Here is a 24,392-nt window from a genome sequence, read left to right as displayed (position 1 = left end):
ACAAGCTAACATTGCTATCATGTTTACACCAAATCAGCCTATTTATTTGCTCGTGGCAGCTAAATGAAGCAGCAAGTAAGATGAATGAATGGATGAATGAAACCCCAACGCGGGGGGGGGAGGGCACTTTACGCTGCAGCTGCACGCGGCGTGAGGGACCTCTACTAAAAAAAAACGCTCATACTGCAGGAACGGTATGATGGAAAAATTTAGTGGTTTCGAAACCTTGACTTTTTCATACCATGGTATACCTTGAAACCGGTAACTGGCCCATGCCTACATTCAACATCCTAAAACTGACCACCTTCTGGCTCCCATCAAAAACTCCTGTGACCCTCCAGCAGCCACGTTACTGGAGAGTCAACCAACCCACAATGGTATATCCTGTTCAATAATGTGACATGGTGTAATAACGCTATATATGCTTTGAAATTGCTGTAATGTTTTACATTTTCAGCACTTGAGGATACATGGAGGAGCAGAGTGGAGATCCTGTGGGCTAGGGTGTGGCCTTATAACCTCTTTACTGCAGATCTCCAGAGCCTGGCACCTGGGAGGGAATTAGTGAGTGAGGTGAGTTTTGTGAGTTGTTTTTGTGAGTCATATTTGATATGCAAGTTAATAATTTAAATATTATTTGTGCAGATTTCAAATGGATACCTTGAACTGGTGTCCAAAACCATCCCCGCAAAGGTCCAAGTTATTGTACCTCATGGAATGACATCCATTCGGAATGGCACGTCAAGGGGGATGAGAATGGTGAGAATAATGGTTGTTTTCAAAGGTGTTCACTACAATTACACATCTTAAATCTGAAATTCTCACTTGCAGCTTGACATATTGGAGTGGGACATTCTTATTGGGGCTGTCTGCAAGGACCGACATTGGACTTTGGTCGTAATTGCACTTTGATGACTGCCATTTATGCAACTATTTACACAAGTCAAATTCTTGTGCATTGAGGTATCCTATCCGTAAAAGGCCATGTATCCAAAGGAGGGATGGTCCATTTTTGTCGACCCCTTTGGAGCCACTCCCACTCAAATTAAACTGTGCAGAGATTCAACAAAAAAAGTGAATCCAGGATTTATTATGTATTTCATTTAAGTATGTTAAATGGTTTCTGATGTGCATGTAACAAACATAACAGTTCTCTTCCTTTTTTGCTTTAGGGCCTTCATGCGGAAGAAAAATGTCAATTTTTCAAGGTGGACATGTGAGACAGTCCAACATCCATGCCAGCAAGATTCCACATCCTGTGGAGTGATTATCTGCAAAGTAAGATTATGTACCCTGTGAAGCATTTTAAATGTGCGAACTGAGTCGCACTGACAGTAACCTGTGCTTTAAGATTGCAGAGCTACTGCTGAAACACCAGGACATTGATTTTCTTGTACATGAGGTGAGAATCAACTACATTCTCAGAGAATTGGCCCTTACGCTAATGGATCAATCTGGTAAGCTTCAATCTATTTATCAACCTAACTGAAATCAGCATACACTTGAACTAGTGTGAAATTGAAATATCTGTTAATAGACAACATGGCAGATTTGTGCTGCTTCTGCCATAGAAGGGACACGGGAGACAAGGACCCTTCAGAGACAAATGTGGATAACTGGGTAGGAAGACTTGTGTGTGGATGTCCTTTTTCCAAAAATCTCGTTTACATACCGTCTTTCAGATTGAATGCGCAGCATGTCGGTTATGGTTCCACTGGGTGTGTGTGGGGAAACCCAGCTTAGAGCAGGAGTTTTTGTGTCCTGCCTGCACGTGACACCAAATCTGACCCTGTCTCAAGGGACATGAGCTTGGCGCCATCGCGACCTGACCCCAGAAGAGCGGGAAACAATGGATGGTGTTGGAGCTATTTGTTGTTAGTTTTGGTTGTTATTTTTGCTAATAACAAGTAGTATTTTTTGTTTATTACCAAAGCAAGAGAGACACGCAGATTTCCTTTGTTCTTTGTTTGCTTGCTTGTTTTTGTAAAATAAATCACAAAAACCAAAGGAACATTTGAACGGACATTGAATTTATTTTGCCTGCGTACATTACAAGCCCATTCTACAACAGTGGCTCTTTGATTTTTATAATCATGAAGTTTGATCTAGATTATCCGACAAATACCCTTGGGCCCCCATGGATCATTGCCCTCTTGTTTTACTCTCTCCATTTATCTGTACTTTTGTTACTCACAATCTTTGTATATTCTGATAAATTTTGCTAATCTTTTATTCAATATATTTGATTTTGGCCTCTGCTGAATAAAAACGTAATAAAACAGTTTGACGCCTATGTATTCTTGCCAGGGTTGTCAGTGGACCACGGTCTTTGGTCTTATTTTGGGGCCGATGGGAATTCTTTGCACTTTACTATTTCCAGATGATTGCATCAAGATTTTTTTTTTTCTTTTTCGTTTAAAAGGATACCATAGTTCTTCTATGTGATGTGCATGTTTACTGAAACAGGCAGCAAAGACGAGTAAGTGTATTTAATAAAGGTTTATTAGAGACACACATTCACAGGAAGAGCAACTCTCCCTTTACCTGTGTACATCTTCCGTAACAGCCAGCAACATTGATAAAGTGACTGAGTGTTAGACACGTTTACTCAAACAGGAGCCCAACTACGGATCAGGTATGTTTTACACAGAGGCAAACCTGAACAAAGAGGCATATCCAAGGACAGCTACGTCTTCTCTTCCCGTTTCAACATCTGTTGTAGCTACGACAACCACAGACGCATTCGGCTGACGGTCGCTATTTAACATAGTCCCGTGTTAATCTGGAACACCGGGTAGATGGATATCCGTTCCATCGAGTCGCAACGGGGCTCCTTCTCGGGCGCGTTTTAAAATGTCCATGCAGTCCTGGTAGTAATGCATTTTCGCGATTATAACCAGTCTTTTTGGTGCAAGACTGCGATGTGTTCGGTCTACTTTAAAGTCTCTGTCCATCTGCAGCACTTCTCTCAGTAGTTTAGAGACCGCTGTGGTGGAACTTGAGCCTGGCTTTTCCGCCACTCCCGCGATGCGGATGTAACCTCTCCTAATCTTTCCCTCCAAATCCTCCAACCACCTCTTTGATGTTGACTTTCATTTGGTCCATTTCAGAGCGTATCGCTGTTGTGTTGTTAGCCAATTCTGTTCTCATTGCCTGTAGCTCGCTTTTCATATGGTTTAAATCTTCAGAGAGTACATTCTTCATTTCTTCACGTATTATTGAGCCTATGTCAGCACGCAGGGAGGAGAGGGTTTCTGATTTTAGCGTGTCAACCTCCATTGCTGCATATTATTGCTGGGTGGTAGGTGACGTTTGACCGGGGTCATCTGATGCACTTTTCTCCGTGGATGCACAAGGCCTGTTGCTGGAGGACCCGTCAAACTTGATTTCCAGCTTTGTCACCATCAAAATAGTTTTTTTGCACACCAGTGTGTCTTTGCAGTTTCAGTATGTCGATTTTAATCTTTATTGACAGTTATTCATACAGGAGGTGCTGTATATATTCTAAATTAATAGTGGTTCCACTGGAGCTCTGGAAAGAGCGTGTTACGCCATGTCTTGCTCGCTAGCGCTCCCGTGTGTTTTATTTTTGAGAAAAGAAAAGAAAAGCTGTTCACAGAATGTGGCTGTAGTTTAATATTCATGAAATTATAAAAGTGTATTTAGATGAAAATCAACTAATAACTAAAATTACCATTGCTAGGTTAGTTTGGATGGTAAATGCAATACCTAAACTACATGTGGATACCTGCAAGTAATTACGTTGTTCTTAGAAAAAGCCTTTGAAACAACTTTTAGACCATCATAACTGTAATCTTCATATCTGTTGTGTTATATGGCTTTGAAGACAGATGGATAAATTATTACATTGAAATTTGATTTACTTTGTTATATGTACGACAACTACAATATACTGCTACACTAAATCATAAACACAGCATAATGATGCAATTAATCATGTGTGATTGGGATTATTGGGATGTTTATTGAGATTATGTCACACAGTTGTGACTTTGCTGACAAAAAAGCACCTGAGATTGAAATGAAAAAGAACATATGTAAACAGAAATATGGAGTGATGGATAGAACAAAGGAGGAAAAAGGAGAGACGATGTGAGGTAGGAAACGGAGGACGATGTGAGTTTGCTGACTTCTGAGGAGGTTAATGTAATCGAGTGATCAGAAAATGAACAGAGGAAAGAGAGGGATGCACTCACTTCAAAAGTGAGACATCAAAGAGGAGGTGAGCTGAATTATTAAAACTACCATCTTGGAAACCAGCACATATTACTATATCTATCCATCTACCCATCTTTTTGTCTGTCTGTCTGTCTGTCTGTCTGTCAGTCTGTAAGGGATTCTGAACCTCAAGGGCATCATATAAATTTCAGTTAACTGATGAAAAAGCACATCCCATCTCATGCTTTTTCACTATTTAACTGACACCGTCATCTTTTCAACAAGTATTTTTCATTGCCTTAACATAACCACATGAACGCATATATGAATACACATACATATCCCGATCAGCCACAACATTAAAACAACTGACAGGTGATGTGAATAACATTGATCATCTCAGTAGAATGCAATGACCTGCTGGGAAACCTTGGGTCCTGCCATTCATATGGATGCCTCTTGACATCCAAACACCATTTTGGACCAAACACACCCCCTCAATGGCAATGGCACTCCGCGATGGCAGTGGCCCCCCAGCAGGACAATGTGCCCTGACACACCACAAAAACTGCTCAGGAAAGGCTTGAGGAACACAACAAAGACCCCAAGGCATTGACCGGGTCTCGAAATTCCCAAGATCCTAATCTGATCAAGCATCTGGGAGGTGCTAAGACAAGTCTGATCCATGGAGGCCCCACCCCCAATATACAGGACCCAAAGGATTCACCACAAAGTCCTGGTGCCAGACACCACAGGGCACCCTCAGAGGTCTTATGACCATGCCTCGACAGGCCAGAGCTATGCCTGCACAATATTAAGTAGGTGGTTTAAATGTATTGGCTGATATCTGTATGTATGCAGTAGGGGTGGAGCCGAACCCGAATACGGTATTCGGAAAGGCACAAATAACGTGTTTTTTATGAATACTTATGTCAAACAAATACAAATATTTGTATTCGGGAACAAGAAAAACATCATATCAAAAAGCTACGTTTCCTTATGAGACCGCAGTACATGCCCGGATGAGTGAGTGAGTGACGTTCAGGGTCGGAACAGCGGTGTTTTGACGCCCCCACCCGCCCCCGCAGCTGTCCATGGTGCTGCTGAACCAGGTGACGTTGTTTACACTCTGCGTTGTGGCTTGTCTGTGAAACGCGCGCTGCTCAGGGACTGGGCAGATCTGTCCCACTTGCTTTGTCCCTCACTCCGTTGGGAGATCTTCCACAGAGTAAAAGAAATACACATTGTTTCTCTCCCCCGCTCCGCTCGAGCGCGGCTGAACGTGGCTTGAGCCCACTTCACGGGCGCGAGGCTGTTGCAGCCGGCGACCCTGCTGACAGCAGACCGGGGGAGAAAAAAAAATTCTTTGCTTGGTGCTTTGGTTGGGTTTTAGGCTATGAAGAAAGGAGTTGGTTAAGTTTAGTAAAAAGACCAGGTAGAGGCCAGAAGCATGATGACCGTTAGCTATAGGCTACTATGTCATATTATTTACAGATCAAGTTTAGTTCTTGGAATTCTGTGCATTAGAAAGAACAGTTCTTTTAAGTATTATTTGTTTTATTCTGTCTGTTCAACGTCCTCCAACAAGGACGGGTGGTGGTGGGGTTCATAATGTTCACAATGATATTTTATTAGTTGTTGGTTTAACCATGGATGAGGTAATGGCTGTTATGTTATTTTCTTTTCAATGACATTCCTTGTTACATGTTCATTGCTGGATTTATGGAAAAACATCAACCAATATTGCATATCCATAATTATTATAATGGATAATTAAAGAATACTTACACTATAACGAAAATTTGAAGTGTGATTAAAAAAAAAAAAAAGTTTACGCCTATTTTGAATTTTACTCGAATAGCCTACAAATACAAATACAAATACTTTTCCCCCCTCAACAAATACAAATACAGATACAAATATCGGCTGCTCTGCACACCCCTAGTATGCAGAGAGGAGGTGATGGCAGGAGTGAGGTTTGTCCTTCAGAATACTGCTGGCTCTGTGTGGGCAGCGTGATCTGAGGTTGTCATCCAGTGCAGGCAGGAAGAGTCCTCTAGTGATCTACTTCATCTTACAGGCCATAAAAGGTAAACCATGTGCAGACTTTGTCCCCTACCAACAACCAACTTCCATCCTAAATCACTTGCTTCCATTTTTACCTATTGGGTTGTTTTTCTGATGGTGACAAGCTCCTCCATTTTCTTGCATTTCCCTTACTTTAAATACATTACAAATGTTAAACTAGTAAGTTAATCTCTTGCGTGGACTCCCTTCTTGTCACATTCCTCAAGCCAGTTTGTGAAAACAGGGTTGACATGTAAGATGTGCATGTATGTGATGCAGTGATAGCAAGATGAATTACACATCCCTAGTTGTAACACAGTTGCCAGTTTACATACTATGAAAAGGCATCCAGTTGAAACATACATGAATAAATCATTTTAATTAGCGTCTATGACATGTATTTTTGTACATGTCGGCCATACAGAACATACTAAATTATAAAAAAATATACAATCTAGTTCTAAATCCCTTCTCTCTGTCAATTTGGCAGCATTAGAAAAAACTGTGTTTGGTGAACTGTTAAGGCTTATATAACTTAAATTCAGAGCTAACGGCATCTGAAACCCCCTTTCTGATGGCAAACCAGGGGGACGGGCAGCATCTGACAGGCTTTGGAATGTTCTACATGCAAGAGAAAGTAAACAGTAATGTTAAACCTGTTTTTTTGCATATGAAACATTTTAAATTGGTTGAGGTGTAGACAATTTATCGATAAAAGCTCCACTTGAAAAAGTGCAATGGAAACAGTCTTAGCAAATAAATCATGACGTACATTTAGTATATGACTCAAGTATCACTCAAACTTCTGTTTCACTGAGCAGATGAAAAATGACAGCAGATGAAAATATCAGATCAGTGTGGACCGATAAAGAAACTGTATGGTTCCTCAAATTAATACAGCCCAGGAACCAAAAGAAAATGCAACATTTCCACATGACTTTCCATTGTTAATAACATTATCTCATTGTGCTCTCTTCTTCTTCAATGGCTTAATGGCACCTGGGTGGAGAATTAGCCACCAAATGTTTATCTCGATGAACCTATTCCAATATTCATATAACAGCACTGGATTGAAAAACGCATTAATATGCATTTTGTTTGAAAAGGAAATGTTTGTTTGAACCTCACTCTCAAGTTCTTCATTTTAATTCTTCACACAACTGCTTCTGTCATGTTTCGTGATCATGAATGTCTTTGAGGAGAGATTGTCTAAAGTGTACAATTTGTACAATTTGTTGCATCTAACTACAAAGTAGAGATGTTCCGATACCATTTTTTCCCTCCCGATACCGATTCCGATACTTATGCTGTGGGTATCGGCCGATACGAGTACCGATACCGATACCAGTGTGTTATAAAAAATTATATATATCATACTACGCCTGCATGACTGTGATATGATTATCATTGTGGTAAGGCCTGGCTCAGGTTAAACCCTTTGTAAAACATGAATGAATACAGCAAATGAAAGCCATTTATTTTAAAAAAGAACAGTATAAAGCCGAATTCAGCACAGAAGCAGACAGGAAGTCAGACACGAAATAATAACATGACATCCGGTTAATTTTCAAAATAAAACACTCCGTGTTGATACAAGCACAAAAACCTCAAATAAGAGACAAATACGCGCTCTTCTTCTAATCCTTGAGTTGGGAGCACTTCGTGTCATTGTGTTTATAACACATACATATTACTGCGGTCGTGCGTGATTATGTAATCATCGCGGGAATTCCTCGGTTTCGTAACTCCAGCTGATCGGCGGAGCTGCGCTGTGGCGGACTCAAAACACAGCTGGTGGGGGTTGCCGGACGAGGACGACGGAGTCAAACCGTACCGGAGCCGTAACGCAGCAGACACGTATCCGGTAGAATCTCGGAGCTAATGGAGCTAGGCTAATAAATTACGTGGTATCGGATCGGTGCCTGGACTCCAGTACTCGCCGATACCGATGCCGGCATTTTCGGCAGTATCGGAGGCATTTCCGATACTGGCATCGGAATCGGAACAACTCTACTACAAAGACATGCAAAAGACAGACTTCAATGAAGCAGTGTAATGCAGCAAGGAGGAGGCTATGACAGCAGGATTTTAGAGTCACCTTTGCGTGTGGCCATTTGGAACAGGTACAAGCACTTTTCCTTCAGATGTGGTTGGACAACAGTGTCAATGTTTTAGAAATTATTATGCTATGTTATGTCTTTGAAAGACCTAACATATTTTCCTATTAATCATTCATCATTATGTTTTCTTGTGGTCATAGACCTCGATAGTGTTTCATGGTACAAATGCTGTTCCCATGACTTCCTGACAAGACCATGATTCAGAGCCAGACTTTTTTTTCTCCATTACTGTAACTTTCTGCAATGAACACATTCAAAATACAAGTTCTTTAGACATGGCATATGACTATCAGTCCTTGAATCCCATATCAGTCAGTTCCCTTCCATCCAGCTATCTATATCCCTCTCTTTTGCTTTCCCACTATCCTCCTCTCTTTCATCTCTTCTTCCATTAGTAGGTGTTGATTGATCAACAGAGTACGAGCCAGCAGGGTTCCATACCCGCTGGGCTGCAATCTACACAGGCAACAAACTTGCCTGACAGGAAAAAAGCGCGTGTGTGTGTGCATGTGGTAATGTGTGGCAAAAAGAGAGAGAGCGTAGAAAAAGAGAGGGGAATTCTCCTGCTGTGTTAAAAGAGAGGGCAGTAAGGCTGTGTGTGTGCGTGGGTGTGATTAAATGTGAGCATCTGACTTTGATTTCAAACCTGCCTATCCCAAAACCAAGATTCATGCATTCTTTCCAGATTTACTAATGTCTTGGTCCCACTTACAGGTGTGGACATTTCTAGATTATAAGATGCATCGTGATGCAGACATGGAAGATTCTGCATCGATGCAGAGACAGAGCATAATTGAGACTCTGCAACTTATGTTGATTGTCCAGCCTCAGATGGACAATAAAGTTACATTGCGACGTTGCTAACATGCTTTGATTTGTGGGCAGACATTAGGCTAATGTTAGTTATGTAGGAGATATGTCGGAGGGAGGCAGAGATCATCTGCGAGTGATAATAAAAACAATTTTTTAAAACGGTCATCTCGGGGCACATGTCAGATTTTATGACCTTGCTGGGAAGCACAAACCGGACGGGACTCAGGACAATTGCTAATCATGTTGAGGTGCTGTCAACTCTGCAGATTGATAAATGTTTTGTTTTTGTAATGTTTATGTACTGAGGTACAGATATTGACGTTCAGTTTTAAAATTGATAACTTCGACTACATTGTGTTTGCAATTTCTGAGACCATGAAATGTTTCGACTGTGTGGACTTGGGACATTTGGATCGCTCCTGCCCTGAGGCCAGACAGCGGCCCTTTTCGGCCGGCCGTTCCAAGCGGGCGGACTGACCACCTGAATGGGTCACAGTGGGGCCCACAGATGAGTCGGTCTCACCTGACGCGCCTCGGCCTGTGCAAAAATTACCAGCATGGCAATTAATATAAGCAAATAAATGTAACTATCACTGTGTGAATACTGTGCAAGTGAGCCTAAGTTTTCACACATTTTGTAGGATAATTTTAAAGTATAGCTTACTATTCATTTCACAGATATTTTCTTTTATATGAAATATTATTTACAATTACACAGTCTTCATAAGATTAGATTCTATGATTAAGTTTTTCGATTTGAGGGTCCATCCTTTGCCCATTATCACCAAAAGTATATATTTTGATCTAGCTTTTAGGATCAACCGATCACAGCTTTTGAAATGATGACTCATACCTAGCAACGGGGTCAACCACACCTCCTCACTAAGATAGGAGTTTCTGTCCATTCCTTGCTCAGAGTTCTCTGAGAATGTTCTGGAATCACTCCTAAGCTAAGACTCCTTGCTAGGAATTTTTAGGTTAAGTTAGGAGCTCTCTGAGAGGATTCTCAGAATCTTTAGGAATATGGGCCCAGGTCTCTTCAAGACCTAGAGACAGAAGTAGTACAACTACAAAGTCTAGTAGATTCTACCAGAAATCAAGCGCACATTGAAGCCCTTAAAACTCAAAAGACTGCTCTAGCCAACCTTTAGTGCATTACAGCACAGGGGGCTCAGGTCCGCTCTCGCTTTATGAATGCGTCTCAAATGGATGCTCCCTCACAGTTTTTCTTCGGGTTGGAGCGTAAGAACGGTCAGAGAAAGATTGTGCACTCTCTACGCTCTGCAGAAGGATCCACAATAACAGGAACCCCTTACATTCCCAAATATGCCACCTGCTTCTACAGAGTGCTCTTTAAATAGGAGAATGTAGCGAAAATAGAGCTGGCTGAATCTTTTATGCTTGACTTCCTCAGGAGGATGCTGATACTAATGCAGTGTTGGATGCAGAACTGTCTGTGGATGAACTCTATACTGCTGACATGTGTCTGGGAAATGGTAAAGTTCCTGGCATCGACGGACTGCCCGTTGAGTTTTACAAAACGTTTTGGTCAGTGGGTTAGGGTTAGGGTTCACCTCGAACCCTGGTCTGTTCGAGGTGTTACGGGTTTGTGTAAAGGACAGCTGCCTTTGAGCTGTACGAGGGCAGTCATCACTTTGTTGCTGAAGAAACGAGATCTACAGGATCTGAAGAACTGGACTGTGTGTGGGGACTACAAGATCCTCTCTAAAGCTCAGGCAGGAGAGGGGATGAGTGAGGTCATCCATGTTGACTGTGTGCCAGGCAGGTTAATAAGTGATCACTTTTGTTAGACATATTTGGATGTCTCTGGCTCATTGGGTGTAGATGCTGGTCTTATTTCCATAGACCAGGAAAAGGCTTTTGACCAGGTTGAACATCAGTATCTATGGCAGATGCTGAAAGCTTTTGGGTTCAGCCCAGGTTTCATTGCTAAGATCCAGGTATTGTATTGTGATATTGCGAGTACACTCAAATTCAATGGTGTTTTGGCTGTGTAGTGGAAAAATACTGCACATGGGACATCCTTAAATCTGACTCCTTATAACACTGGTTCACTGTAATGTTGTTTTGGACATAATCCTGGTGCCAATATGGACAGGGTAAGGAAGTTATGTCTTGTTTTTGTGTTTCTTATGTTACCAGCCCCCTTTGTCTCATCCTTGGCTTTGAGTCCCAAAAGGTAATAATTGTCAATTCTGTTGATGTATATCTCCAGATGTGGGTGTAATTGGGTTGTGTGCATGCTATAAGACAACCGACAAGGCCTTTAGCCAGAAGCATTACATGTTGATGGTTGAAGCGCCTACTTGCAAGTGCTGAATAAAGGAACAGCTCTCTCCTTTGTTTGGTCCTCTGTTCACAAGAAATTGCCACGACAATCTGGTGTCAGAAGTGGGATTCTCTTGGCATGAGACGACTGGACTCAGTGCTAAAAAGGAAGAGTGCACGCTCCCAGTACCTCCCCAGAAACATGGGTGAGAAGTGGGACCTGGAAGCCTGAGATGGGGTCGACACATGGCAGGGAGTCGAGTGAGCAGAGGAGAGAAGTGTCTTTCTGGTAAGAAAATTCCACTGTGATTCTCAGAATTATGATGGTTGTATGGGATAATTCTGGGGAAAGACCAGGGTAGGAATAAAAAAGTGTTCTGTATAACAGACGTGTTACTAGGGCAGGTCAGGGATCGCAAGAGAATCCTTAGAAGGTCAACTCAACTCAACTCAACTCAACTATATTTATAAAGCACTTTAAAACAACCACAGCCGAAACAAAGTGCTGTACATAAACAGGTAAAACAACACCGAGACATTAAACAATTAAAAACAATAGATACAATAAAATAAAACAGGTATAAACACTAAAGTAATTGTTTTACTGTTTCTAAAACAAATTAAAAACAGTAAAACAATAACTAAAACAAACCAAAAAACACTAAAACAAGAGCAGAGTCTCATGTGGGGTTGAAAGCCAAGGAATAAAAACGGGTTTTAAGACGAGTTTTAGAAATGGACAGTGAGGAGGCTTGTCTAATGTGCAAGGGGAGCTCGTTCCATAATTTAGGAGCAGCAACAGAAAAAGCTCTATCCCCTCTGAGCTTCCGTTTTGACCTCAGTACCTCCAGGAGCAGCAGATCAGCTGACCTGAGCCGAGCGTAGCGGTGAAGGAGCTCAGAGAGGTAAGGCGGGGCCAGGCCATTTAAAGATTTAAAAACAAATAAAAGAATCTTAAAATGGACTCTAAAGTGCACAGGCAGCCAGTGGAGGGAGGCCAGGATGGGAGTTATGTGCTCCCTCTTACGTACTCCAGTTAAGAGGCGAGCAGCTGCGTGTTGCACCAACTGGAGACGTGCGAGGGAAGACTGACTGACTCCAAAGTAAAGTGCATTACAGTAATCCAGCCAGGATGTAATAAAGGCACGGATTACTGTTTCAAAGTGCTGTTTTGCAAGGAAAGGCTTCACCTTTGCCAGTTGCCTAATCTGAAAAAAAGCTGGACTTTACTACAGCACTAATTTGCCGATCCAATTTAAAATCACTGTCCATCTTAAAACCCAAGTTTGACACTGTTGGCTTTAAATAATCTGCCAAAGGGCCCAAGTCAACAGGAGGGGATTCACAAGGGCCACTGGGACCAAACACCATCACTTCTGTTTTTTTCTCGTTGAAATTTAAAAAGTTCAAGGCCATCCAGGCTTTGATGTCTTCAAGACATGCAAGAAGTGGTGTGAGGGAGAAAACATTTTTCTTTTTCAGCGGCACATATATCTGACTGTTGTCAGCATAGCAGTGAAAAGAGATGCCATGCTTTCTCAGGATGGAGCCCAGTGGCAGTAAATACAAAGAAAAGCAGGGGCCCTAAAATCGACCCCTGTGGAACCCCATACAGTGGAGCAGAGGTGGACTCCGAATTTCCAAGGCTAACACTCATGCTTCTGTCAGCCAGATATGATCTGAACCACTCCAGGGCAGTACCACAGATACCCACTAGGTGATGTAATCGAGCCACTAGGGTGTTGTGGTCCACAGTGTCAAAAGCTGCAGTTAGGTCCAACAGAACAAGAATTACATGGTCACCAGAGTCATTTACCAGGAGGATGTCATTAAAAACTCTTAGTAAAGCTGACTCAGTGCTATGCAGAGTTTTAAAGCCAGATTGAAAGACCTCCACGACATCATGCTCATCCAGAAACGACTTTAACTGTATATGAACTACTTTCTCCAGGATTTGAGATAAAAGGCAGCTTGGAGATGGGCCTAAAATTGGCCAGTATGCTGCGATCAAGGCCAGGTTTCTTAAGCAGGGGCTGCACCACAGCATGTTTAAAACTTAGGGGAACAACACCAGAGGACAGACTGCTGTTAATGATGGCCAGAACTGCCCTATACCAGGGAAAACCTCTTTAAAAAGATGTGGAGAGACAGCATCACAAGGAGAACCTGATGGCTTAATATGGCCAATCAGCTCTTCTAAAAACGACAGAGACACAGGCTCAAACTTATCAAGAGCTGCAGAACAGGAAACAGGAACAGAGGGGTCAGAGGCAGGAGCAGAGATGAGAGTCCTGGCAGTAGCAACCTTATCAATAAAAAAGTGCAGGAAGCTATTGCACATTTCAGGAGATGCCTCCAAGCTGACAGGCTGTGGGGCATTAAGAACAGTGTCAATGGTTTTAAATAACACACGCGGGTTATGATGATTAGACTCAATGAGGTTTGACAGGTATTCTTTTTTGGTCTCTTTAACAGTGTTCTGGTAGAAACGCCAACAGTCTTTTAGGATTTGGAAGGAAACCTGCAGCTTGTCCTTCTTCCACTTCCGCTCAGCCTTGCGGCACTCTCGTCTAGCTGCGCGAGTTCCCTCATTAAACCATGGCTCAGATTTAGCCTTGGGCTGCACAGTTTTTATTGGAGCCACAGAGTCCAGTATGGCCCGGCAGGAGGAGTGAAACCAAGAGCTGAGCTCCTCTGTGTTAAAGCTATGGTCTATGATTTGAAAGATTTGTTATTATTATTAACATCATTTAGATGGTGGTTATGACCCAATAGTACCACCTACACAATGTGAAATGTAAAAGGAACCAAATAAATCCATTCTCTCTAGTACCTGTAAAACTGAGAAGAAATTGACCAATAGGAACCATCCGGCCCGGATGGCTCCTATTGGATCTATTTTCTGATCCAATCCTCGCTCACTCTCCTGCTCCTGCTCACGTCTGGTCCCGACCCACTTCCACATTTGAAACTACAAGCGGACAAGAGGTTTGTTTTGCCCTGCTCAGTTCAGCTGCCTCTGCTTGCCCCACTGACAAAGAGTCAAAGAAAGAAGGTCTGTCACTGAAAAGACACAACCCGGAGATGTGACATAAAGAGGGCTCAAACCGAATAAACATCGTCATCATTTGAACAGTGGCGAAAGGTCCGTGAAGATATGGACCCGATGCTGATACAGCGGCGTTTCTGTTGAACATGTAATAAAAGTCTTTATTGTGGATATTGTGACACAGATAACTTTCATGCCGATGCTGCTTATGACGGTGAAAGCTGCCGTTAGTTTGTTTCTGTGTTATTAGACCGTGTCTGTCTCTGAAGGATTGTCAAAACTTGTTTATTTGTTCGACGGAGACGTCAGCCTCTATGCTAGCATTGTAAGCTAACAACAAGCTAACATTGCTATCATGTTTACACCAAATTAGCCTATTTATTTGCTCGTGGCAGCTAAATGAGGCAGCAAGTAAGATGAATGAACGGATGAATGAAACCCCAACGTGAAGCGGAGGGGTTTCGATTTTATTTCCGGATTTTTGTTTTATTTGTCCGGATTTATTTCTCCATAACAACCTCTCGCCCGGTCACTACTCAACTGTTTTGCTAACCCTCCTCCCGGTCCTGTCCGTTTGTTTTCAATGAAGCCTTTGCTAAATCAATATGATGGATTATCATAAACGCGTTACTATGTGTGTATTTGTGTGTCTTATCTGTCATAAACAAGAGATTATGGTTTACGGGCACGTTTGTGTCGCGGTCTGGTGCTACTCAGACACAACAGCTGGGACACAGCTGGTCCGAGACTCACAGAGGTTTATTTTTCAGCCACAATGTGGGAACGATCGTTGTGATGAAAGATGACGGCAGCATCTGTTAATCTCTTGGCCCTCAATAACTTTTAGAAGTGGCTAAATTAGCTGTGGTAAGTTATTACCTAGCTGTAACGTAACGTAGCTGTAACATGCTAATGTCGCTACGCTAGCTTGGCTGTGGAGCTTAGCTGTGGACATTGTAATGACTTACAAGATTTACGTGAGTTTCAACGTGCATTGTAATAATTTTACCTGTGAATCCGACATCGTTACTCCACATTCAAAGCTGGGCTGTATTTGGTTTCTGCCGGCCGGCTTGTTGCTCTTGTTGCTAGTTGCGGGTGGGGGTGTGTCGCGGGAGGCTCCGAAGGGAGAGCGATACGAGCTCGGAGGGGAGGGATTAAGGAGCACAGAGGGGAGGGGTGTGTGTGTATGTGTGTGTGTGTGTGTGTGGGGGTGGGGGGGGTGGGGGGGGTGGGGTGCTTTTTTCAAACCTTTCTCAGATCGTAGACCAGAGCTTTAACAGAGGCAGGGCGGACACAGAGCTGATCAAACGCCACAGAGAATTCACTGGCAGTAGAAGAGTTAAAAATCTGACGATTATGTACAGGGGCGCCAGATTTAACATGAGCACATGAGAAAGCAATTTAGAACAATACAGGCATATGATCAGAAATCACATCGTCACTGATGTCCAAGTTAGAAACAGATAAGCCATGAGAAAGGACGAGGTCTAATGTGTGACCGTGTTCATGTGTGGGACCAGGCACACATTGCACCAAATTAAGAGTCAATAAGGCTTAAGAAGTCCTTCACCAACGGCTTATCAGGACAGCACACATGAATATTAAAATCCCAGAGAAAAAGGGCACAGTCATACTTAGGCATGATTTTAGCCAGAAAGCCAGAAATAGTCATTTACAAAGTCCTTATTGTATTTGGGGGGTCGGTAAATGACAGCGCACAGCACCCGGTCAGAACGACCCACCTCAAATAAAGTTACTTCAAAGCTGGAAAAACATTTGAAAACGTTTGTAAACCGTCGCCGTTCCTCCACCACGACCCGACGTCCGCGGGGAGTTAAAGTAAGAACAGCCAGCGGGTAAAAGTTCGACCAGAGCGCTGCACTCACCGCCACCGATCCCAGTCTCTGTCACACAGAGGAAGTCCAGGCCACGGGAGCTGAAGAAATCCCTCAGGATGAAAGTTTTGTTCGCCAGGGATCTAGCGTTCACCAAGCCAATCCTGGTGGGAGCTGGGGCCTGTGGTCCGGTGGATCGGGGAGCCCGGGATAGCGTCCTTAGGAGCCGGTGGTTTACCCCGCGCTGAGAGAGCCGAAGGGGGCTTCAACTTCACCAGCCGACTGCCGCGTCTACCGCGGCGACGGGGACGCTTCCGCCGAGAAGGTAGGGCCCAGGCCCAGTACAGGTGAGGCGGGATCCCCGCCAAGAGCGAGGAGGGGAATTCTGTCCACCTTGATCAGACTGGACAATATCTTTGACATTCAATCGGAGAGACAACATAGACTGGCAATCATACACCAGCAGAGACTCAATTTGTTTAGTGCCGATGGTTAACAACAATAAACACACTAAGCACTGCAGGAGCAGCAGACGCAGCCGACGGGCAGCCACACACACTGGCGCCATCTTTATCAGGTACAGGCCTGTATGTGGGGACCTCTAGAAAAGTCTTGGCAGGTCTGGGACCTCGTAAAAGCCATTGTCAGGTCTGGGACCTATAGAGAAGCCCATAAGAATGGGTACCCCAAATAGTAAAATGCAAACGCTTTGTGATATTCACAGACAAGTGAAAGACGCCTTACCAAGAGAGGTTAAAGGTTAACTGCACAATTTGAGACCAGGGGACTGGATCGTGGTGAAGGACTTCAGGAAGAAGGGTTGGAAATCTCCAAGGTGGACCGGACCATACCAAGTTGTGCTGACCACAGCATCAGTGGTTAAGATTGCAGAAAGAGCTACATGGATACACGCCAGCCACTGTAAGAAGATTCCAGATCCACAAGATGATCCCTCTTCTTCAAAAACCAATGAGTGAGCCATTAAATGCTGGCACATGCTTTGTGAAGAAAGCTTTGGTCACAACCATTTTTATATCTAAGAAATGCAACACCGGTGGAAGTTCCAACAGAGATGCAAATACTGGACAACCTGTGTCTGCAACAACGGTATGGGGCAGATAATGGGACAATCAGAATGTCAGACACATTTGACAGGACAGATGATACTTAAGATGTATGCCAAAGGAGGACTGTCAATGGCTGTGAATGCCACAGTGGATCATAACAACACTATGACCATTGATGGAAAACAAGTTGTTGTTTATAATAATTTAAGATGTCATGTTGGACTTGGATTGGGGTTTCTGTATTCACATTATTGGCAATGTGGAAATAATACTTGATATGCTGCCAACAAAGTGCAGCATGTGCAGCATGAGTGCATAATGTTATCATGTTAAGAGGTACTGAACTTAACTCCAGCAGAGAGAAGCGTGAGTTGGCACAATATCTTTTTCCATTTTATGGTGTGACATTTCTTGCAGATCACATTGATAATGTCACCTATACAATGTCTGCATTCACTAATGAGACTATTAAAGGATTTGAGTTTTTATCAAGTAATGACAAATCACACAGGCTCACTCTGTTAAAGCATGACATGGCATTAGATTACCTTATGGCTAGAACTGGAGATCTATGTGTAACTTTACGTTCAACAGGTGAAGCATGCACGACCCTGATTCCTGATCATTCTGACAACATTACAAAGGTAATGGCCCTTTGGGCCATCTGATTCTGCAGGGGATAGTTTTAATATGTGGTTGAATGATAAATTGGGTCCATGGGGTGCAGTGTTGGTACATGTATTGATTTCAGTGTTAACTGCATTTGGGGCAGTTCTGTGTTTCTGTACTTGTGCACTGACATGTATGAGAGCTTTAATGTATAGATGGATTAGTTATATGGTGGGAGGACAAATCCAACAATATGTTCTACTGAAGTCTGAGGATGACAGTGACTCATTCCCAACTTGGATCCCTCCTTATCACGCGGATGATGAATCTATGTAACTTTTAATGGTCTGATGTCTTATCATGTGTTTGCAGTTAAAAGAAAGATTATAAAGCATGTTTTGGGGTGGATTTATATCATGTAGTTTCGTTTGAAGTGATTATAATTATGCTTATGTGTGAAATGTGTAAGTTTCCTTGTGTTAGTATTTTCACTTGATGTGAGCAATAAATGCTCAAAAGGGTGGAGTGTAGTGAAAAAATACTGCACATGGGACATCCTTTAAGCAATATTGACAGTATTGACAAATTTTGTGTTTCTTATGTTACCAGCCTCCATTGTCTCATCCTTGGCTTTGGGTCCCAAAAGGTAATAATTGACAAGTGTGTTGATGTATAGACTCCAGATGTGGGTGTAAGTTGGGTTGTGTGAATGCATATAAGAAAAAACGGACAAGGGGATGTTTTTGTGCCTTTAGCCAGAAGCATTACATGTTGATGGTTGAAGCGCCCACTTACAAGTGTTGAATAAAGGAACGACAACTCTTTCCTGTCTTTGGTTCTCTGTTCACAAGAAATTGCCACAACAGGCTGCATCTTTTGTTGTCCAGAAGGGGGTATGGCAGGGATGCTCTCTTCCTGGGATGTTGTATTCCCTCGCCATTGAATCTCTGCTACACGAACTCAGGAAAGAGCTCTCAGGTGTCTGCTTTCCAGTTGAACGTCAGCTGTTAAATTATCACCATATGCAGATGACGTTGTTGTTGATGTGATTATCTTCAAAAAACAGCAAGATATTGATATTTTATTCTATTTATATCTCTTCTGCTCCCATAAACTGGAAAAATAGTGAAGCTGTGCTAGTTGGGAAAAAGATTTTAGATAACTTGGCTCTACCAGGAGGGCTCACTTGGCAGAAAGGGGGGATGGAGTACATGGGAGTGTTCTTGGGTGAAGAATCCATGTTGGAAAAGAACTGGGAGAATGCTTTAGAGAAAATAGGGGCAGGCTCAAAAATGGAAGTGGCTTCTGCAAAGCATGTCCTATAGAGGGTGCACACTGGTCATTACCAATCTGGTGTCCTCTTCTTTATGGCACAGACTGGCTTGTGTGGATCCCACCTCAAAGTTGCTTTCTAGAATTCAAGCTGTCCTGGTTGATTTCTTTTGGTATAAACTGCACTGGATTCCTCAGGCCGTTCTGTTTCTTCCAAAGGAAGAAGGAGGACATTATACATTTACCCAGTAGAGGCGCTGCTTTCCGTCAAACCTGCCTGGAGGGGTTTATACAAGCCCCCGTTATAAAGAAGGTAGCTGACTTACAGTGGAGGCTCGTACAAGGTGCAGTAGCAGTCAATGCCTTTCTGTCTGTTATTAACAGAGGTTTGAGTGAGTCCTCTCTGTCCTGATGAAGAAACTGTGTTCCACTATTATTCAGAGTGTGCGCGCCTGCTGCCATAGTTCATGTTGTTGGAGAGCTTATTCAGAAAAGTGTTAATTTTTGGTTTTAAATACAGAAAGTCAGCTAAACATAAATGTCAACTTATAAACTTCATGTTGGGACAAGCAAAGATGGCTGTTTATGTGAGCAGGAAGAGGTAAATTGATGACTCAGTAGACATTGATCTGACACTATTGTTCAGGAAGATGGTCAAAGCCAGAGTAGTGATTGATTTTAATTATTAAAGAGAGATGAAAGATGTCGATCAGTTCAGCCTGATGTTGGCTCATGGTGATGTGTTGTGCTCTGTGAAAGAAAGCCAGCTATTTCTTTTTCTGAGGAGTTATTTTTTAAAGACTACTATTTATTTATTGATTTGTCTGTGTTTCTGAACATGATGTCTTTTTGGAAAAATGACAGAATAAAGTTATTCTTAAAAATCCAAAATCTCTCTGTGTCTCTCTCTCTCTCTCTCTGTGTGTGTGTGTGTGTCTTTCTCTCTCTCTCTCTGTAGCCCTTTTTAGATAGAAAATGCGGCGCATTTGCTCCAAGGTAAGGGCGGCAATCTGCCGCCTTGTCTTTCTAAAAGGGAGGCGTAATATTCCTCCTTTTCCAAAAGCCGCCACTTGGCCGCCACTGGAGTAGGCGTAAACATGTGACGTGACGTGAAGCACGAAGTTGGACAGTGAACAATGACAACAAATTTGTCTTCAAAATAAGAGCTTTACATTGCACCCCATTGGATGTTAGAACTGTGTTCTTAGTGGGGAGCTTTTACTTTGAAAGTAGCGACCGTTCGTAGCTTGCCGCTACACAACAAGCTGACAGCAGCTACTAGCTGTTTGGTTGTGTCTGCTAGCTGTCAGCTACAGAGACCGAGGAGACGCTAGCATCTCAGCGGCTTTCCAGTTGCTCATCTTGACGTCTGCGAAAGAAGTGATGGACTGACTGCTGTGATCAGCTGTCGCACAACAGTGCAGGTCATCGACACCTCCGCCCATCTCACGCAATTTCCGGCACATTTACGTCTCCGATTTAGATAGCGATGGAGGCGGAAATAAGTGTACCCTTCGAGGCGTCAAATTGGGAGAGGGGCAAATTGGCGGACCAAAACAGACCGCCAATTTGCCGCCTTCTGTCTAAATCCGCAGACCTAGTCGCAAAAAGGACGGCCAATTGGCGGCTTATTGGCCAGTATAAAACGGCTTGTGTGTCTCTCTCTCTGTGTATGTCTCTCTCTGTGTCTCCCACTCTCTCTCTATCCCCAGTCTAATCTGAGCAGTGATCACCTCTCAGTGCTTGCAGATAACATAGCAACAGGTGTGTCTGTGTGTGTATGTGTGTGTGCGTGTGTGTGTAAAAAGGTGTGGACTAGTCTACACACATTCAGTGTGTTCTTTTTTCCTCCCTTATTCTCTTTGCTCTCTGTATTTTTTGTTTTCCTTTATTAAATCTCATTACATTAATGTCTGTGTTTTTATCTTTGCTAGTGCCTCTCTTTCCCACAATAAAAATCCACATCACAGTTTATATGACATAGATTTCTGATTATTTGTAATAAACTGTATTGTCATACTTTTGTTGTTTAATGTTGTTTATTGTGATACTTTGTTATTTCATAAAACAGCACAGCTACTTCAAATATTTACTGTACTGACAAATATGTATTATAAACTTCTTGTTTTACCTTTTCGTGAAATTCAGCTTCAAACAAAAATATCCATGGATATTCTATCCATGGATAGAAAGAGCCAATCATTATTTTGCTAACAGAAAGTGAAAACAGTTTGGTTTCACACACTTTGTGGGTCAGGACTTAATTTGTGCTGGATCACGCCAGAAAGATAGAGCCTGTCCGATGAATCAGTTAGCTGATATTATCGTCTGATGTTGACCTATCACAGATGTATTGCATCTATATTGTCCAATAAAAGCTGATATGAACTTTTTTTAGGGATAATAATGCAGAAAAAGATTCTTGGGATAATTTCTAATTAATAAATTGAAGTTTAATGTTTCAATGCGCTCATGTCATTTTAGACATTTAAGTTTATTGATAAACTGTAAAATATTCTGCCTCCATTACACGTCTTTGTTGTGTGGGTGTTTGACAACCACATTCAAGGAATAATTTAAAAAAAATTGTGTTGATAGATAGCACTTCTGTTTTTTACTTCCGAATATAGGTATCAGCATCGATCCCAAAAATCGAGAATTGTTCAGGCAGTACAAAAAATTATCTGGAACCTACAAGACTGACACAAGCACCTATGTTGTGTGACTGTTAACTTCTAACTTGAGTACATGTCAGGTTAAAAAGAGCTGAGTAGATGAAGAGCTCAAAGATCTAACCACATTTTGTGATACCATGGTCTTTTGTAAAAATGTTGTATTGGTTAGCAGCATGATGAGTAGTGTTATGATTAAGATGGCATTGTGCTGTAGATATATAATGAACTGCAAATGTGTCATGTGTTCTCCATACATCATTGGGGGCTGTCTTATAGTCTGATGGTAATCACTCATGGACCAGGGAATTTACAAAGTAAATGCAGGGCATACCTTAAAGCTGCACCACTGCTATTTTTATCTACAGAAATATATGTATATATGTAGATAAACTCAGATTTGAATATGAGACAGTAAATAGGAAAGTAGCTGGTCATCTCTGTGAAAATATGAAAACACTTAACAAGATACAATATCTCATTGCCAGTTATCACTCACTGTACAGACTTGTTAAAACATTGCCCTGTCGACATCATTAGTGGAGCCACAAAGAAAACGATGCATATTTGACAGACTCCATCCCTCTCAAACACAAACAAGGTTTTTTCTATGGCCATATAGTGTGTTTTGGTCTAAACAAGGACAAAAGCACATTGTGTTTCGCAGTACTGTCCCCTCAAGACACAAAATCACACCCACAGAGACCAGTGTGCATATAAACAGAAAATGACAAAACACATGCATATTTTAAACACACACGCTCACACACAGAAATGACACACACACACACTGTGGGTGACAAGGTGTTGAAAGCCCAAGAGGACAGCAGGGAAAGAGGGATGAATAGCAATGTGATGGATGGGGTGACAGATAGAGGACAGCCAGGAGACAAGGGAGGGGGTTTATGAAATCAAAGTGCCTTCGAAGCTGCAAAATGCATTTTTTAAATACTCTGGTATAGTAAAGTATAGTATAGTGTTTTTTCTTTACTGTCTTCAAATATAGGTGATCAACAGCACTAGAACCAGTAATGCATCCTTCACAAACCAGCTGATTATAACTAATTACGAATATGTAAAGGAAACAAGTAAAGGTCTGTATACACACTGTATTCACATTCATGTGCTAATACATACAGCACATTCAGACCAGTCAGTTAAACCAGTCCTCCACTACTGGCCCCTGCAGGTATCCGAGAGCAACCACAGTCTTCCAGCACCAATAACATCTGCTATTGGTGACTAGAGAGCTGGAAACATTAGCAAAAGGCTATCTGTGAGATTTGGTAAACTTATCTGCCTCTCACAGGCTCAGAGGCAGTGATAATTAGCATATTGAATTAATTCCTAAAGTTTAAAAACCACTTTTCTACAAAAAGTTAATGATTGTGTTCTATTATAACAAAACTGACACCACAAGGTTCTACTGGGGTTCTAATATCTGTCATGGTCCTGTCATTTTAGTTTCATTGTATGTGTGTTTTATATGTATTTTCTGTTTTTTGCTTTTGTCTTTTGCCCTTTTTCCAGTGTTCAGTTTTCGGTCCGGTTTTCTTAGCTCCCTCCTGCAGCTCAGCGGCAGACACCCTCCAACGAGACTGTCACTCAGTACTGCCAACAGATCCCCCCCACCACCAACCAGACAACTACATCTGCCTCATACATGGTGACAGAACACTTCAGACCCTTAATTATGCTTTATTGTGAAGATTGCAAGTTTTTGTTGTTCATCGCCAATGTCCATTGTGGCACGGTGATATAGTGCAGGATATGGTTTTGTCATGTCATAGCACCTACCATTCTGCAGGTCAAGGATGTGATGTTTATCCAGCGTCCATCCTCCCATATTGGAGGCATCCAGCTCATATCCTTGTAAAATGGCCGTTCTTTTCTCCCACAAGATGAGGTCCAGGCAGGACTCATATTCAAACCCCACCGACACTATAGGACAGACACAGGGCAAGGCCGGTTATTCAGCTCTTTTCATTGACTGTGCTAATGTTCAAATAAAACATGTTTTGCATTATTATTATGTGCTTCAGACCAAATCAAAATACATACAAGACATACAACACTGTAATGTCAAGGGTAGGATAATTGCTTAATCACAATGGGTAAAAGGTGACACATCATAATGGAACTGTCCATTCACAAATGCTTCTATGGAATTATGAACATCAGGCATTTGTATTCATACGTGCACATGCACGCAGCCCTAAGGGAGAAGAGAGAAGGAAAGGCAGGTACAATTGGTAGAAGTAGAAGGGAGGGATGGATGTTTAGAAAGACAGAGGAAAAGACAGAGGCAAAGGTGCCACACAGGATGTGGGTTGTAAAACTGCTCCACCAATATATTACAGTAATCCGTTTTTACTCTGTGCAGTAATTAGGAGATGATAGTACAAAACTCTTTAGCT

The 24,392-nt window shown here is 42.2% G+C and overlaps 1 protein-coding gene across 7 annotated transcripts in view; it reads right to left on the bottom strand.

Moving 5' to 3' along the window:
* Positions 1–24,392, bottom strand: part of tenm3 (teneurin transmembrane protein 3) — a 454,093-nt gene that overhangs the window by 83,353 nt on the left and 346,348 nt on the right. For all 7 annotated transcript variants that reach the window (XM_084378327.1, XM_084378328.1, XM_084378329.1 and 4 more), the window contains one exon: positions 23,773–23,916. In XM_084378327.1, coding sequence (XP_084234453.1) covers positions 23,773–23,916 — 144 coding nt within the window. The remainder of the gene's footprint in view (positions 1–23,772; positions 23,917–24,392) is intronic.

The sequence above is a fragment of the Pagrus pagrus genome, assembly GCF_965226575.1.
Source record: "Pagrus pagrus genome assembly, chromosome: 2".
Classification (NCBI taxonomy): Eukaryota; Metazoa; Chordata; class Actinopteri; order Spariformes; family Sparidae; genus Pagrus; species Pagrus pagrus.
This window is presented reverse-complemented; position numbering and strand designations above follow the sequence as displayed.